Consider the following 18,382-nt stretch of genomic DNA (forward strand, 5'->3'; position numbering starts at 1 on the left):
TTTTCCTTGGGAAAATGACCTCGTTTTCTATATGGGTTTTTGTTTTTTCGCCCCAAAAAAAAAAATAAAAAATAAAAACGCCTTAAACCAATGTTTTGCTTTATTTATTTTTTCAAAAAGTGGAAAAAAAAAACCCCTTTGCTTACATTCAAAGGATAACATGATCAAGGTACAATATCTCATCTCATTGCAAAAGAATCAAAACATGAGGGGCACTCTTCATGATTTAAGCGCTTTAACCGCTTTCTCAGCGGCATCATCCAGATCCTCTGCTGTAATCAGTGTCATCCCACTTTCCTGTATACCCAAACACATTGTAAAATTTAAGTTTTTGTTCCTAGGAAACATCAAATAAGTCCAAATCGTTTAAAATGACTGAAACCTTTAATATTTTTTTAAAGAAAAATCAATATACCTTCAGGATCCTCTTTCCTTGATCGACGTTTGTGCCTTCAAGACGAACTACAACTGGTACCTTCAATGAAACCTGGGAACGACTAAATAGTTAGATCTTTCTGGTAAATTTATACCAAAACTCAAAGGTGGCAATTTCTATGCATATTCCTATAAATGGGTTGTTGATTTGACTTATGTTTGATCTCAAAAAGGTCCATCTAGTAAAATAAATAAAAGAGTGCAAAAGGAAACCGATCCAAAGTACGTTTTCAAATTATAAAACCTCCTAGATCGTTATATACATATATAGATAGAAATTGTTGAAAAAAATGGCTTTTGTAATCCAATTTGACACCCTAACTAATTGTAACAAGTGAGTGAAGATATCAGGTAAATCAGACTTACATGTTTAGCAGCGTTAACAATTCCACTAGCTATCACATCGCACTTCATTATTCCTCCAAATATATTCACCAATATTGCTTTCACTTTCTCATCTGATGTCAATATCTTGAAAGCCTCAACAACCTGCTCCATTTATTTTCACAACTATAAAAAATATGCATACAAGTGTTCAAAAGTTTAATTATTTTGTTTTCTACTTATAAAAAAAAGTACTTGCCTGCCCTTCAGAAGCATTACCACCTACGTCCAGAAAATTAGCAGGTGTCCCTCCATGCAACTTAATGATGTCCATGGTGGCCATTGCCAACCCAGCACCATTCACCATGCATCCTATTTCCCCATCCAAACCAATATAATTTAAATCTGCTTTTGCAGCTGCAACCTGTTGAAATTGAGTACCAACAAAACTAGCATTAACCACAACTCATCATTTTTTGTCTAGAGGTGCTCCTTCATGTAACTTAAGGGTTGACATGGTTGTGTTTGATCTCAAACGGGTCAAATTCTGGTCAAATGAGTTGAAAGTCGCCTAAACCCTAAGTATACTTCTAAGGCATACAACCTACTTGTTTGTTATCATTGCTCATACCATAAAAATTACATCTTTCTTGAGTTTTGTTCACAGATGACCATGTCATAAAACTATAGAAAATGAAATTATGTATTCATAATTAATATTTATTCAAAGACAATGAATTAGTTATACCTCACGAGGATCCTCTTGCGTTGGATCACGAAGAGCAAAAATCTCTTTTTGACGGTAAGCAGCATTATCATCAAAGTTTAGCTTTGCATCAGCAGCTACCAACTTGTTATCAGAAGTCTCAGCAATGGGGTTGATCTGAAGGAGTAATTTCAAACTTAACACCAAAATACAAAATAGTTGTCACCAAACAAATGAAAATACAAATTCTGTATAGATGTAACGCTTACCTCTAACTGTGTGCAATCGGATTCACTGAAAAGGGTATACAACTTCTTCACCTGTTCGATTGAAGCGGCTCTGTCAGCTACCTTTGGAGCAAGGCCATCTACAACTTTGGCAGCATCTTCATCTGTAATGCCTTTGAAAACATCAATAGGTACCTGCGAAAAGTCAACTTGGTCAAACAAAAGTGGGTCCCCACATAAGGATGACAAGAAAACATGGTGTCAAAAAAAGACATACTTTAATGATCATGTCAGGGTATTTTTCTGCAAGGTCTTCAATGCTGGTTCCACCCTCTCGGCAGGCAATGATAAGCTTAAGAAGCAAGAATAGATATATAAATATATAATTCCTATTTTAAGACTAATAATATGAAAATGTAGGTGCAATTACTCAAGTAATAGCAAACATCGTTGACAGAATTAATATATAATTCCTATTTTAAGGAGAAGGTAAAAGAAGCTTACGGGGCCAGCAGTGGTACGATCAAGGGTGATTGCAAAGTACATTTCATTCACAAGTGAAACCTTTTCGCACAAGTAAACCTGCACCAAAATTAAGGGCACACATTAACTTCAAAATAAAGATGGGAGAATATTATTTCAAATAATATATTTAAATCTGTCAGCTGGTCAAGTATAGCTCAAGCACATCTGATGCATATTAATTACTATCAAGAGTCGATTCGGCTTGACATATAATTTAACTCGACACCAAGATGACTTGTTTGAATGTATCAGGCTATTTCAGAATTGACCATGGTCAAATGGTATGCTAACTTGCTCCTATAAGCTTGTTTTTATAAATACAATGGTGTTGGTGTCCTACTGTGCATCTATAAGCTCTTTTTTTTAATATACAGATGATAAGTAAGAAAATCTGTAGTCGATGCACAATAACAAGACCTCATGTGTTGTGCGTATTTTTTCTTAAGGCCGCGTGGTGCATATATTCAATTGAGATGCATTTATTCCAATGTCAAACAAGGCTTACAACGGATAATAGAAAACTAAAAGTATTGACACATAGATCCTCAGAGTTTGCTAACATTTTCCTCAGTGAACCAACCAGTTAATGAAAGAAATTAAACGAAAGAGTACCTACACCCCCATTCCTTATTGGTTGACATTAAGAGTCTAAAACTGAGTTTACAGAACGTGGAGATAACTCATAGCAACTACTTCGCAATTCTAAATGATTTGCATTCTCAAATAAATTGGTACGTTAATCTACAAAGGTCAACACACATGCCTTCTTATCAGAGAAAAAAGTGTCACCACTAGAAGTAAATACATATATATCAATCAACAAAGGACTAGGCCTTATATAGTTATGTGTAATCAATTGCTTTTGATACGCTGAAGTCTTGTGATAAGGACAAAAGGCAAAGGGTGTCAATTGCTATACGAAATTACTTGAACAATAAACAATGACTAATTACAACTATAGAAGGGATCTTGCAACAATACAAATATAAAGCACATCACATAATTCCTACGCATATATAAATAGTATCGAGAACACTTGAGAAGATAATACCCTATAACAAAATACTTCCAAAAACACAAAAAAAGTAAAGATGGATAGAATTATATAAAAATGCCAACCTTGCTGACAACTTTGCCTTGGGGGCCTGTTTGTTTGGTGACAAGAGTCTGCCCAAGCATCTTTCCTACATGAACAAAAGAATGAAAATGAATAGAAACAGTATTGTAATTTGTATCCATCATTTAGTGGTCAAATCAGGATTATAGCAGATAACGAAACTCAACACATTTTCCTTTAACTCATGGATAATGAAAATGATAATTCAACCACATCAACAAATTAGTAAAGGTCATACCAGCAATCTCTTCGACCTGATCAATGTTGACAATGTGAACTCCACCCTGAAGACCATTTGTGAACTTCCCAAGGCCCCGTCCACCAGCAAGGATCTGGCTCTTAACCACCAACTGAATCAAAAGAAAATTGCAACTTAAATAAACCAATAGCCATGTAGCTGACCAAGTAGAATTATAATAAACCACAAGTGGTTCAGAAAATTAAGTATAACAAGCCTCACAATTTTTTCCTCTCGAAACACTAGATCAAATTAACAAACGATCATGTAAAAGCAGCAAAACTTACTTCCTTTTCATTAGGAAATGTCGATTGTATAACTTTTCTAACTTCCTCAACAGAAGAAACAGCAACACCTTTCGGAACATTAATGCCAAACTTGCTCATCAATTCAGCTCCCTGGTTTCATAGATTTATTGAGTAAATGACATAACAAAAATCATAGCATGTAAATTATACATCTAGACTTACACATTATCAATGATTCTATGAAAAGCAGACAAGTATTACATAAGGACTTCTCTTAATACACCTTTAAATAGCATAACAGAACAAAAAATTTCATATAGACTGGTCCAACAAGACTATAAGCATATCATGAATGCAGCATAGAGTACCTAAGTGCATCAATGTTGTAAACTGCTTACGTACACAACACAATAATAATATATCAATAAATATGACCTAGTAAATGCCAAAATCATAAATCTAATTTACCTATAACCTAAATAATTGATATACAAAGACATATATAAAAAAAAAAAAAAAAAAAAAAAAAAAAAAAAAAAAAAAAAAAACTAGTTAAATTTTAGGTGAAAGGAAGATGAATAAAACCTGATACTCATGAATGTTGAGACGACGGAGCTGCTGTTGCTGCCATTTTCCGGCAATAGTTATCGATTTAGTAGCGAGCTTGTTCAACAATCCTCTCACCATTTTGATTTTATAAATCTAAAAAAAAAACAATCCGCAACGCTTTATTTTAACTTTTTAAATAGATCGAATCAATAGTCACAACAACAACAACAACAATCAAGAAATATGAGATGAATAATTAGCAGCCGGAAACGGAGACTGACCTACTCACCGGAATTGGTAAAGCCTTCACTCAGTTTATTTTTTACAAATTGTAATTATATATTTCTGCTATGCTATGGCCTATGTGTAACAAAAACTTGTAGGTCACACAGATCTTTGGTTAAATTAACTAAACTACGGTAATTTAGTTTTATCTTTTCTAAATATATAAAAAGTCCTTAAAATAAAAATAAAAAGATAAAATAATTTAATTTAAAAAGTCTACAAATAAAAATAAAAAATAGAATAACAAAAAAATGAGTTAATTATCCATTGATCCACGTGGTTTATCCAAAATTATATGGGTAGTGCTTTTCTTTTTAAAATTATACATGTAGTTTTTATAGTGTTTGACAATACATTTTTCAAGTTGATAACGTGTTTCCATTCACGCGGATTAGATGTTACAATATCAATTGCTATAAACCTTGCTCCTTCCATAGCGGATCGAATCTCGACGGCATGATCAACTGTTGGGGGTTGGTTTTTTTTTCTAAATACGTGGATTTATAAGCGTCTATATTTTCAATAAACTTTTTCATTTTGGATTAATTTGTTCCATGAGGTGAAGTCCTCACATTGGAAGAAGCGAAACTTATAGCCATTTCCCTTGATCTATCTCTTCCCATATGTAGTGCAATCGGATCATCACCATATAACTCGTTAATCTAAGAAGGAATATACTCCCCCAAGGCCCAAATAAAGTTTGATTAACAATTGTATTTTATTCTCAAATAATTATAAGTCTACCTCATTGATGAAGTCTCAAATGTATTATTATGTCTAAATAATTGTAAATTAATTGGTCCAATTTTTCAAGACTCATATAATTTACAAGCGGCTCAACTTGGGCGAAATAGGGTTCTACCGGGAAACCATGGATTTTTTTAGTTTTCGCCATTGGTTACTGGTTATTATCACTTCAAAAATTAATTTGTTTTACATTATTATTAATTAAAAATTATAAATGTAATATCTGTTTATCGAGTAAGTCACTCTCATCTTCAAATTCTAAGTTTAAAAATTGAAAGAATTTATGTGTAGATTGGTGTGTGAATATTTGAAGTTTTGAGTTGACATATATAGGTAATTAAAGTAATTATTATTTTTTATTTTAACGGTAACAATACTGTGAAAGGACTGGTAAACAAATAAGCCATGAGCTCCCAAATTATACCACTAAAAGGACCGGTTATAGCTCAACAAGCATCAAACATATAAGTAATGAGCTTCAAAAATTACTCTAAAACCAATTGGTAGTAGAAAGAGACACTCATGAGCTTATATGTTGGCATTGACATTTATTCCCAATCAATGTGGGATTGGGTTTGCACCCAACATTCTGGTTTCGTTTTTTTGAATTCGAACGGTAGTAGGTACACCTTTACATCACCAAAAATCTCAACATGCTCATGAACCATATGGTGGTGGGTCCAAGCACGGCACAAAATATTTCGGCGAGCACAGTGTGTTATTGGTGGCGTGTTGATGGCAAAAATGGGGCGAGCACGCGTATTATATCAAGCTTTAGGTCCAAATCTTATTAAAAGTATTTTGGGTGGCGAAAAGAGAATATTCATTCATATATATTGTATTGTAGAGATTGTATTGAGTTAAAAAAGTACTCTTATTTTATTCTCGGATAGAAGATACGATGTTACTGGTAAAATGTGAATAAAATATGTCAAACGTCGTCAAATCTTAATTCTTTCTTTTGGTTTTAGTACTTGAACTTACTACTCGTATTACTTATGTAACGTTGAGGTAATTATATATGAGTAACTTTTGCCTTCTTACTTTTTGTACACATCGACTTATTCAAGGCAGGAGTCACGCATGTCCCATGTTTTAAGCCTTACCAAACAATCACATAATTATTTCCTAAACTGGTGTACTTATTGTTTGGTTTCCAGTTCTTGTACTAAAGTAAAGTAAAAAAATCCATGAAATAAGTATATTCTTAAACATGATAATATATTCATTCAATTTAATGTTGATTAACGACATTTGAGTGCAGTTTTGATCGATACACGTTAATTACGATTTGTTATTATTTTCCTTCAGTTTCACTAATCAGGTAATTTAATATAATTTCTTTTTAATTTTTCGATGATCAAATGTTAGAATTCATACGTACATTAGATTAGATGAAATGTAATTCATCGTCAACGTTACGAATTATACATAGTTGTCCTAATTATCAATTTTTTCTGTTTTCAGGTTTGCAATTTTGAATCATACATAGATGAAAGATGAATTTACAGTTAGTAATTTTTTATTTCAACAATTTCTTTTCTCCGACAAATTTTTTTTTTATTTCAACACTTTTTGATACTTCAGCTTCTTCGATACTAAATTGGTAACTAAATAATTTTTATATGATTTTTATTAGTTTCAGAATTGGGTGTTGTTTGAGTTATCTGATTGTTAAGTATGGTCCACAGCATAAGGAGAATTATTAATCAGTTTTAAAGAGAATAGTAGTGGCTGAATGATTCAGACCAATTGTTGTGAAAGGCAATGCAGTATCCGTACTCAGGTGAACAAAATGCTAATAAGGGGCCATGCACATTGGACTCGAAAGCAACAGTGTATTTTTCGGCAACTAATTATTCTTCTCGGCCCGTCAGCGAGATTAATCAAAAGCCAGAGTCTAGTAATATTGACATCGAAGAAGCAGAACCATCTACTATCGAAGAAGCTGAATCATCTATTCGCGGAAGTGATTCTTTGAATAATGAGGTTGATTCACTTAATATACTTATCTTTTCATATTGTACTAATCTTGAAGTTATTTTCCTTCTAATCAACATTAGATAAACGGGTACCCGGTAAGGTGAGTATTTTTACTGCAGTCTAACCGGATTAATGTTGGTGATTTTAGTGTGATCCAACGAATGATTTTGGTGTAATTGGATTTGCTGAGTAGAGAATGTTAGTAATCTTTTGATACTCTAAAACGGATTCGCTGAAGTGTAGAGTACACGTTCGTAAAGACTGAAATAGATTGCGATAGTCGAAACGTGAACGTGGTAATCATTAAAATGGCTTAAACTGTGCTACCTGACCAGAAAGAAGGTGGCACGCCGTGCGAAATCAGGACTGGTGGAAACAGAAGATAAGTGGCATGCCGTGTCACTTGGTGGCACGTCGTGCCAGGGTTGTTTTTAACAGTTTTCTGTTTATGTATGCATTTCCACCACAGTTTTCACATACGTTTTTCATACATTTCTCTGCAAAAACTCATAGAAAACACTCTCTACACTCATCAAGATTAATTCTCTTTTAGCCTAGAAGATTAATCGCTCATTGTCTTATCCCTATCGAGATTTCGCATAACCTGAGGCTAATAGGGTCGAATACTTGATTCAGAATGTTTCATCACGATTCAAGGATCAATCCGGTTATCATATTATGTAAACCCTAGTCACTAGTTTTATAACAATTAAGCGGATTACCGTGACCGTTTCCGACCCAAAGATATGCTGCTAGTGAAGTTTAATTAAGGACCTATGATTTTATATAATTTGATTATGATATTGAAGTGTGAATGTTGTCATGATACAGGAAGCAAGAGCAGTGTTAGGAAAATATGAATATCAGAAAGGGAACATAGAATCGGCTCTGCATGTATTTGAAGTGATAGACATGGCTGCAATTAGTCCAAAGATAAAATTTAGCCTTGACGAATTTAAGAAACCACAAAGACATTCTCATAATTACGCTGCACCACCTTACTCTGTTAAGACAGCCGGTTTACTCCTCGAAGCTGCTTATTTTAAGTCCAAATCGTTGCAGCATTTCGGAAGGTATAAAGGTATTTTCTTCGAGACAATGTATCTTCTTGAAATATCATCTTACTTTATCGATATCATCTGTTAACGTTTTTGCTTTTTTCTTGTTTTTTTTTTTACTGCAGAAGCTGCTGAATCATGCAAAACTATTTTGGAAATTATCGAATCGATTTTCCCCGAAGGGGTACCTGAAAACCTTGGAGCAGACAATAAATTGCAAGAGACTTTAAGTGACGCAATCGAGTTGCTTCCACATTTATGGCAACTCAGTAATATGCACAAAGAAGCAATTTTATCGTTCCGGCGGGCCCTACTCAATAACTATAATCTGAAAAAAGAAATAGTAACAAAGATACAAAAAGAGTTTGCAATATATCTTCTTTACAATGGAGGAGGAGAAGAAGCTAATACTTATAGTATGGAGTTTCAAACGGACGATTCATACACACCCAAAAATAATGTAGAAGAAGCGATTTTACTTTTAATGCTTCTGCTAAGAAACGTTTCGTTAAAGATAAACGAAGGGGACCCGTCTATTTTAGATCATCTTTGTTACGCGTTATCTATATATGGCGGACTTGGGTGTTTAGGTAAGCAATTAGAAGAGTTACTTCCGGGGATTATCGATGATAACGAAAGACACCTACTTTTAGCATTATGTTACTATGGACAAGGTGATAATATAACCGCTATGAGTTTGCTAAAAATTATATACGAAAATGACAATCCAAATTGTGGGTTGGCTTTATTAATCGCTTCAAAAATTTGTGGTGAAACCGAAAACTTCAATTCTGTAGGACTAAGTATTGCAAAAAAAGCTATTCAAGTTTGCAAGGATAAATGTTGTGATGAAGTGGTTGGCGTTGCGTATTCTTTATTAGGCGTTGCGCTTTCAGCGCATTCGAGAACATTAGTGAGTGATGGTGAAAGAGTTAAGAGCCAATGTGAAGCACTCGAGTGTTTAGAAACGGCGGGGAGGTTGACTAAATTGGCTGACTCGCGAATTCTTTATGATCTAAGTTTAGAAAATGCTGAGCAGAGGAAGTTGGATGCTGCTCTTGGTTGCGTGAACCGTTTGATTGATTTAGAAGGTGGGTCCCACCTTAAAGGGTGGATGTTATTGGCTAGAATATTGTCTGCACAGAAAAGGTTTGAAGATAGTGAGGCTATCGTTAATGCGGCTTTAGAGCAGACGGTGAAATGGGATCAGGGTGAACCGTTGAGAACCAAAGCCAGACTCCAACTTGCGCAGGGTCAAGTCAAACGTGCCATACAGACGTACACGCAGCTTCTTGCAAATCTTCAAGTACAGTATAGAAGTTTTGGATTGTTAAAGAAACATCAAGAGGTACTTTAAACAATTTAATTTTTTTAAAAAATTGCAATGTAACCACGGGTAATATTGCATACTACGAAACTGATGTTTAACAGGCATAGTAATTCATAGGCTAAAATAATAATTTTGGCACCTTTACAAATACTAATATGCCATTTTTGACCTCTAAACTACCCCTAATGGGAGAAAGTTTTCAAGAAGTTTTGCTCGTTGCGCTGTTCTGTAGTGATCGTGCGAATTTTGGCCCAATCTGCATCCGGATTTTTTTTTGACAAATTCGGGATAAAATGCTACACAATTTTGTGGCATGATTGATGCGTTCAAATACGTATTTTACGGCCAAAATTTATTATCAAAATGAATCTACGCACACATAAATTTGCATTAATTATGAAATTTTAAAATAAAAACAAAAATGTGGTTATGAATTGAAAGAAATAAAAAAGCGCCACAAAATAGTGGAACCATTATACGAGATGCCTTTGATATTAGTATGGCAAGTGAATAAAGTGTTATGTTTTCGTACGTTTTGGTATGCTAGGTTGGTGAGAATCGTTATCTAAGGTTAGAATTAGAAACATGGAATGATCTTGCTAAGGTTTATATAAGCTTATCTCAGTTTGATGATGCTGAGGCCTGTTTGTCGAAATCGAAGGCTATCACTAACTATTCAGCTTCTACTCGGCACACGTTTGGTAAATTCTTCTATCACCGTTGCGTGTTTAACTTTGTTGCTACATTCGATCTTTTATTGTTCTACTTATATTCTTAATTCTAAAAGCTCAAATAGGAATTCCAATATAAATGCTAATAAAGTAACTGTCTGCACTATGTATCAATAACTTGTGCACTTCAATAGTTCAGTCTTGATTAATTGCATCAGCAGTAGCATGTGAAGTGGTCTGTTTTTTTTTTTTTTTTTTTTTTTTGAATTTTGATAAAAAAAAGTTTTTCTTTCTCTTAGTTTGTAAACTTCAATTAGGAACTACATTATCTTTTTTATTTTATTTTTTGTGTCAAAATTTACCATAAGCCTAATCCATATTGTAACAGGTTTACTTTATGAAGCAAAGGGTGATCATAAACAAGCTCTAAAAGCTTATAAACATGCATTAGACGCTGATCCTGTTCATGTTGAGAGTCTTATTTCCATAGCAGTTGTGTTCAGGAAGCTGGGCGCACAATCTGCAGCTGTGGCACGAAGCTTCTTAAATGAAGCATTACGGGTCGATAGGATGAATTCTTCTGCTTGGTATAATCTTGGCCTGATTTATAAAGACGAAGGCCCAATGTACCTAAGCGACGCTGTTGATTGCTTTCAGGCAGCTGGTGTGCTTAAGGAAACTGAACCTATTGAGCCGTTCAGATAATCATTGATTCAGTTATTATTGTTATTATTATTATTTTTTATTTATAACTCCTAGTCTTATTTTATTTATGTAATGTAATGCAGGAAGTAAAAAGTAACATGAATTTCTTTAAAACAGTTTTTAAGGTACCTAAACAGAAATACAAGTTTATTGCAGTACTTATATGTTTATGAAAATGGATAGTGGACAAAGTATTGCCTTTAAATCTTTAGACATTTAAATAGGATCAATACTTATTTATTACGCAGTATGAAAAAGTAAGTTTGGACATAAGGTATTTTGTGGACAAACTGTTGCCTGTTATAATAATAATAATAATATAGATATGGATAGTCAATTTTGGTGTATACATATAGTCAATTTTGGTACACAAAGTATGTATTTTTATATTGAGATTTTAGGCTATAAATACTCATGAATGCAAGCATTAAACTTGCACCATTTCTCACACTTACAAAGTGTTTCTTTCTTTCTCTCCATTATCATCTTTGTTCTTACACTTCATTATTAGTATTCTAAATCAAGAATCAAATCACTAAAGGTAGTTATAAGCCTACTGAATTATAACATCAAGAATCAAACCACTAAAGGTAGTTATAAGCCTACTGAATTATAACATCAAGAATCAAACCACTAAAGGTAGTTATAAGCCTACTGAATTATAACACGTTATCAGCACGATAATCTTAATACTAAATATGGTTGGCTCTGCCACCAAAATGATATATGGTCGGTTATACCACCAAAATGATATATGGTCGGTTATACCACCAGAATGATATAGGTCGGTTATACCACCTGGAAAAATATATGGTCGACACTGTCGCCAAATTTTCATTTATGTTTACTAATATTTATATTTTTGTTATATAACATTTATTTATGATTGCTTACACATGGTCGACACTGTCACCTACTTATCATTTATGTTATATTAAATTTATGTTTAATGTTTATATACTTATGAATATAAATTGACTCTAATTTATCATGATGTTTGTTTTAATTTTTGATAATAGAAAATGTCGAATCTGGAAAAGCTTAAATTTACTCCTTTAGAATCAACTGGAAACAACTACATGCCATGGGTTATAAAAGTAAAAATGCATCTTAAATCAATGGGCATTCTTGAAACCATAAATGAAAACAACACTTGTTCTGAAAAAGAACAAGCTACGGCATGTTGCTTTATTCATCAACATATTGATGAATGCTTACAAAATAATTATGTGACTGTAGAAGATCCCCATGTTTTATGGGAAGGTCTCAAAAGCAGATTCAATAATCAAAGAGAAATTTTACTTCCAGCTGCAATGGAACAATGGAGAACATTAAGGTTCCAAGACTTTAAGAAAGTAAATGAATACAGCTCAGCTCTGTATAATACATGTTCACAACTTAAATTCTGTGGACATGAAATTAGTGATGCAGACATGATGGAGAAAACTTTCTCCACAATGAATGCTGCAAACATCACAGTGCAAAGAAATTTGAGAATGCTAAAGTTCAAAACATATCCTGAACTTAATTCATATCTCTTAGTTGCAGAGCAAAATGATGAGCTATTAATGAAAAATCAGCAATCCCGTCCTACTGGTACACTTGCAATCCCTGAAGCAAATACTGCAAATAATTATAAACAGGGACAAGGACGCGGGCAAGGTCGTGGTTATAATAACCATCACCATCATCATGCCAAAAGCCATAACTATGGTAGAAACCATCCTTATGGTAATGGTAATGGGCGTGGACGTGGTCGTGGTCGTGGCCGTGGTGGTCAAAGAAATAGTAATCCACGAAAATATAAATATCAACCACAAAACAAGCCCATTAAACAAGATGTTGAAGAAAATTCTTCTAAAAATTCTGAAGAATCTTGCTACAGATGTGGTAGAATGGGCCACTGGGCTAATACTTGCCGAACATCTAAACATCTTGTTAAGATGTATCAGGATTCGCTGAAAGGTAAAGAAAAGGAAGTAAATTTTGTGGATAATATTGATCCAACAGTCACTGAGAAACCATCTGATTTATATGAAGATTTCTTGAATGTTTAAGTTGTGTGTCTTTTGAAAAATAAACGATTTAATATCGTCTGTCTTTGTCATTATGTTTGCTAAATGTTTCAGTACTATCTATTTGCGTTTAAAATATTGTGTAATATTAATGTACTCACTATTTATTTCTTATATATGAAGTTCAATATGAATTTTGCTGGAATACAACATCAATCAAGTGGTGGAGATCTCTGTATAGCAGACAGTGGAACTACACACACTATACTTAAATCCGAGAAATATTTTATTGATCTAAAACCAACGGAAGGAACTATACATACAATATCAGGACCTGCTAACTTGATACAAGGGATAGGAAAGGCAAATTTCATACTACCAAATGGTACAAAATTTTTAATAAATGATGCCTTATTTTCTCCCAAGTCAAGCAGAAATTTATTGAGTTTCTCCGACATATACCTTAACGGGTATGATTATCAGTCAGTGACAACAGAAAATGAGAAATATTTAAGTATCACTGACAAGAGTCATGTGGTTGAAAAACTGCCAAGACTTAGTTCTGGATTACATTATACACATATAAATGTACCAGAAATACATATGGTAGTTAACGAAAAATATATTGATCCTGGTGTATTCAGTTTATGGCATAACAGATTAGGCCATCCAGGATCAACAATGATGAAAAGGATTATTGAATGTACTCATGGACATCCACTAAAGGATAGAAAAATCCATCATGATACAATGGTTCCATGTACATCTTGCTCTCTTGGAAAATTGATAACTAGACCCTCACCACTTAAGGTTGAGAAAGAATCACCAATGTTTCTTGAAAGAATTCAAGGTGATATATGTGGACCAATTCATCCACCATGTGGACCATTTAGATATTTCATGGTTCTAATAGACGCATCAAGCAGATGGTCTCATGTTTGTCTGTTATCAAGCCGTAATGTGGCATTTGCAAAATTTCTTGCCCAAATTATTAAATTGAGAGCTCATTTTCCTGATTACACCATTAAAAGGGTGAGACTTGATAATGCTGGTGAATTTACATCTCAAGCATTTAATGACTATTGCATGTCTATAGGAATTGTTGTTGAACATTCTGTTGCTCATGTGCATACACAAAATGGTTTAGCCGAGTCATTGATTAAACGTTTACAGTTAATCGCTAGACCATTGATAATGAGAACAAAACTCCCTGTATCTATATGGGGTCATGCAATTTTACATGCTGCTGCATTGATTCGCATCAGACCAAGTGCAAGTCATAAATATTCCCCCCTACAACTTGCTTTTGGTCAAGAGCCAAATATTTCCCATCTTAGAACATTTGGTTGTGCAGTGTATGTTCCAATTGCGACACCACAACGTACAAAAATGGGTCCTCAAAGGAGGTTGGGAATATATGTTGGATATGAAACATCTTCAATATTAAGGTATATTGAACCTATGACAGGTGACGTTTTTACAGCACGTTTTGCTGATTGTCATTTTAATGAAACATTGTTCCCTAGATTAGGGGGAGAAATGAAAAATAAAGAAAATGATGTTTCATGGTGTGAACCTCAATTAAAGTATCTTGATCCTCGCACAAAAGAATGCGAGACAGAAGTTCAAAAGATAATGCATATACAAGAACTTGCAAATCAATTGCCTGATGCATTTACAGATACAAAAACGGTGACAAAATCATATATACCAGCAGTAAATACTCCAGCTCGAATTGAAATTCCAAAAGCTGGCAATAACGTCACTCATGAATCTTTGCCACGTCAGAAACGTGGAAGACCAATCGGTTCAAAGGATAAAAATCCTCGAAAAAGAAAATCAGCTGATAATGAAGTAAAAGAAAGTGTTCAAGAAGAACCACAAATCAGTACTCCTACTGCAGAGGAGATTGATGATGTCAATACAGAAATTGCAATCAATTATGCATATTCAAAAATATTATGGAACCGAAATGAAATGAAAAATCTTGATGAGAAATTTTCATTTAATGTTGCATATGACATCATGAATAATGATGATGATCCAGAACCAACATCTATGGTTGAATGTCAAAATAGACATGATTGGGCTCAATGGAAAGAAGCAATACGAGCTGAATTAGAATCACTCAATAAAAGAAAAGTTTTCGGATCCATCATTCTCACTCCTAAAGATGTGAAACCTGTAGGATACAGATGGATTTTTGTCCGAAAAAGAAATGAGAAAAATGAAGTTACAAGGTATAAAGCTAGACTTGTAGCTCAAGGTTTTTCTCAAAGACCGGGAATTGATTATGAAGAAACTTATTCTCCTGTTATGGATGCAATTACTTTTAGGTACTTAATCAGTCTGGCAGTTTCTAAAAATTTAGAAATGCATCTCATGGATGTTGTGACTGCTTATCTATATGGATCACTTGATAGTGATATATATATGAAGATACCTGAAGGATTTAAGGTACCAGAAGCATCAAATGCAAAACCCAAAGAAATGTATTCGATTAAATTACAAAGATCTTTATATGGGTTAAAACAATCGGGACGTATGTGGTATAACCGATTAAGTGATTACTTGATAAGCAAAGGGTATACAAATAATCTTACTTGCCCTTGTGTTTTCATTAAGAAAACAACATCCGGATATGTGATCATAGCTGTTTATGTTGATGATCTTAACATCATAGGTACAAATAAAGAGATCCATGAAGCCATTCAACTTCTAAAGAAAGAATTTGAAATGAAAGATCTCGGAAAAACCAAGTATTGCCTTGGTTTACAAATTGAGCATATGCCTAATGGTTTACTTGTACATCAAACAACATATACTGAAAAGATTTTGAAACGTTTCAATATGGACAAGGCAAAACCATTAAGTACTCCTATGGTTGTTAGATCACTCAATGTTGAAGCTGATCCATTTCGTCCATGTGAAGATCAAGAAGACATTCTTGGACCAGAAGTACCATATCTTAGTGCAATTGGAGCTCTTATGTATCTTACAAATTGTACAAGACCTGACATTTCTTTTGCAGTTAATTTGTTGGCAAGGTTCAGCTCTGCTCCTACCAAAAGACACTGGAATGGGATCAAACACATATTTCGATACCTTCGAGGAACTACTGATTTAGGATTATTTTATTCTAACGAATCAAAACAAGATTTGGTTGGTTATGCAGATGCAGGTTATTTATCTGATCCACATAAAGCTAAATCTCAAACTGGATATGTATTCCTAAATGGAGGTACTGCAATATCATGGCGTTCTCAAAAACAAACACTTGTTGCTACATCGTCAAATCATGCCGAAGTGATTGCATTACATGAAGCTACTCGAGAATGTTTTTGGTTGAGATCAATGACACAACTCATTACTGATTCTTGTGGACTAGAACGCGATAAAAGTCCAACAACTATCTATGAAGATAATGCAGCTTGCATAGCACAGATGAAAGAAGGGTATATCAAAAGTGACCGAACAAAACACATACCACCTAGATTCTTCTCATACACTCAAAATCTCATTAAGGACAACCAGATTGAAATGAGATATGTGCAATCTAGCAAAAACTCTGCTGATCTTTTCACAAAAGCACTTCCAACTGCTATTTTCAGAACACACGTTCATAACATTGGCATGAGACATGTTCAAAAGATGTAACAGCTGAAGCGATGTCTACTTGAGGGGGAGTCAACTCCATGCTGCACTCTTTTTCCCTTAGCTAAAGTTTTTTCCCACTGGGTTTTCTTTAGCAAGGTTTTTAACGAGGCAGTAATTTATAGTTGATCTTCAACAAAATAAAATTGCTATCCAAGGGGGAGTGTTATAATAATAATAATAATATAGATATGGATAGTCAATTTTGGTGTATACATATAGTCAATTTTGGTACACAAAGTATGTATTTTTATATTGAGATTTTAGGCTATAAATACTCATGAATGCAAGCATTAAACTTGCACCATTTCTCACACTTACAAAGTGTTTCTTTCTTTCTCTCCATTATCATCTTTGTTCTTACACTTCATTATTAGTATTCTAAATCAAGAATCAAATCACTAAAGGTAGTTATAAGCCTACTGAATTATAACATCAAGAATCAAACCACTAAAGGTAGTTATAAGCCTACTGAATTATAACATCAAGAATCAAACCACTAAAGGTAGTTATAAGCCTACTGAATTATAACATTGCCTTTTATTTTAAGATGATATGATATATGAAATCTTAGAAGAGGAGTTTGCCTCACATAACAGTTTATAGAGGATCGATATACTCGCAACACCTCAAGGTAAGTTATCTTCTCCATTTTTGTAGGTTTCGTTATCATTTCATTGTGGGTTGTCGAAAGTGTTGTAAAAGTCGACCGTCTACTTGGATTTGGGGACTACCGTGACCCGACAATGCCAAACGTTCAAATTTAACTGTCAAAATGGCTAAAAGTCATATTTAGTCGGTTAAACTTGGGTTTGTTCAGTCAAAGTCGGATTTATTGTTTCAAAGTTGGTAAAATCGGTCAAAATTTGTCAAAGTCAAAGTTGGTCAATAACCGACTAGTCACCATCTAGACCAACTAGTCCATGGAAGGTCCGTACCTACTAGTCCCCGAATAACGAATTTTACAACCAAGAGCTAGACTGCTTTGCAATTTCTACCATATTCAACGTTGTACGTTATGCATTTAACTATTTCATAATTCTAATCATGGATTCATGGTGACGTTTTTTGGCTTTGTAATTACTGAAAACTATCTCTTCTCTATGTAAATTAGCAATAGTAAAATAAAGAAAAATTTGGCTAATAACAATCTTAAAGTTATCATTAGTATGCATTAATGAGTTGTATATGCCGGTTTATTTTGACTCTTGTATTTTTTATTTTTTTATATGTTAACAACGTGATCCAATAAAAAAATATATTACAATGTGTGAATGTGGACTTTCAAGCCGATGATTGCGGAAACCCAGAATCTCCGTTTCATTCACATAGACAATATTATATTAAAAATTATTTTTATAATGATAAATAAATAAATAAATGTTTGAATTGAAATAGGAATTGGAATAGTAGGACAATTTATATCGAGAGGGATGTTTGCACATAAATGATGTGAATGTTTTGACAAATGTGTCTTCGGAGACATGCTCATGTAGTTTTTAAAATTGATTATTGGACCAACATTACTGACACTCTTATCCTATAAACATAGGCACCCACAAATT

At 33.7% G+C, this 18,382-nt stretch overlaps 2 protein-coding genes across 2 annotated transcripts; one reads left to right on the forward strand and one right to left on the reverse strand.

Annotated features, from left to right (window-relative positions):
• Positions 1 to 82: 82 nt before the first annotated feature.
• LOC139852457 (succinate--CoA ligase [ADP-forming] subunit beta, mitochondrial) lies at positions 83 to 4,752 on the reverse strand. The gene is made up of 13 exons (XM_071841755.1): positions 4,651 to 4,752; positions 4,406 to 4,522; positions 3,860 to 3,970; positions 3,573 to 3,684; positions 3,337 to 3,401; positions 2,197 to 2,274; positions 1,970 to 2,044; positions 1,735 to 1,887; positions 1,508 to 1,642; positions 1,019 to 1,183; positions 802 to 924; positions 416 to 487; positions 83 to 297 (listed from the first exon to the last, which is right to left on the reverse strand). Exons 2-13 carry the CDS (start codon positions 4,505 to 4,507, stop codon positions 220 to 222), a joined length of 1,269 nt encoding a protein of 422 aa, XP_071697856.1. The 5' UTR covers positions 4,508 to 4,522; positions 4,651 to 4,752; the 3' UTR covers positions 83 to 219.
• A 2,416-nt stretch (positions 4,753 to 7,168) lies between these two features.
• LOC139853893 (protein NPGR2-like) lies at positions 7,169 to 11,148 on the forward strand. The gene is made up of 5 exons (XM_071843234.1): positions 7,169 to 7,390; positions 8,216 to 8,465; positions 8,568 to 9,790; positions 10,320 to 10,473; positions 10,832 to 11,148. Exons 1-5 carry the CDS (start codon positions 7,169 to 7,171, stop codon positions 11,146 to 11,148), a joined length of 2,166 nt encoding a protein of 721 aa, XP_071699335.1.
• Positions 11,149 to 18,382: the final 7,234 nt, after the last annotated feature.

The sequence above is a fragment of the Rutidosis leptorrhynchoides genome, chromosome 6, assembly GCF_046630445.1.
Source record: "Rutidosis leptorrhynchoides isolate AG116_Rl617_1_P2 chromosome 6, CSIRO_AGI_Rlap_v1, whole genome shotgun sequence".
NCBI classification, from domain to species: domain Eukaryota; kingdom Viridiplantae; phylum Streptophyta; class Magnoliopsida; order Asterales; family Asteraceae; genus Rutidosis; species Rutidosis leptorrhynchoides.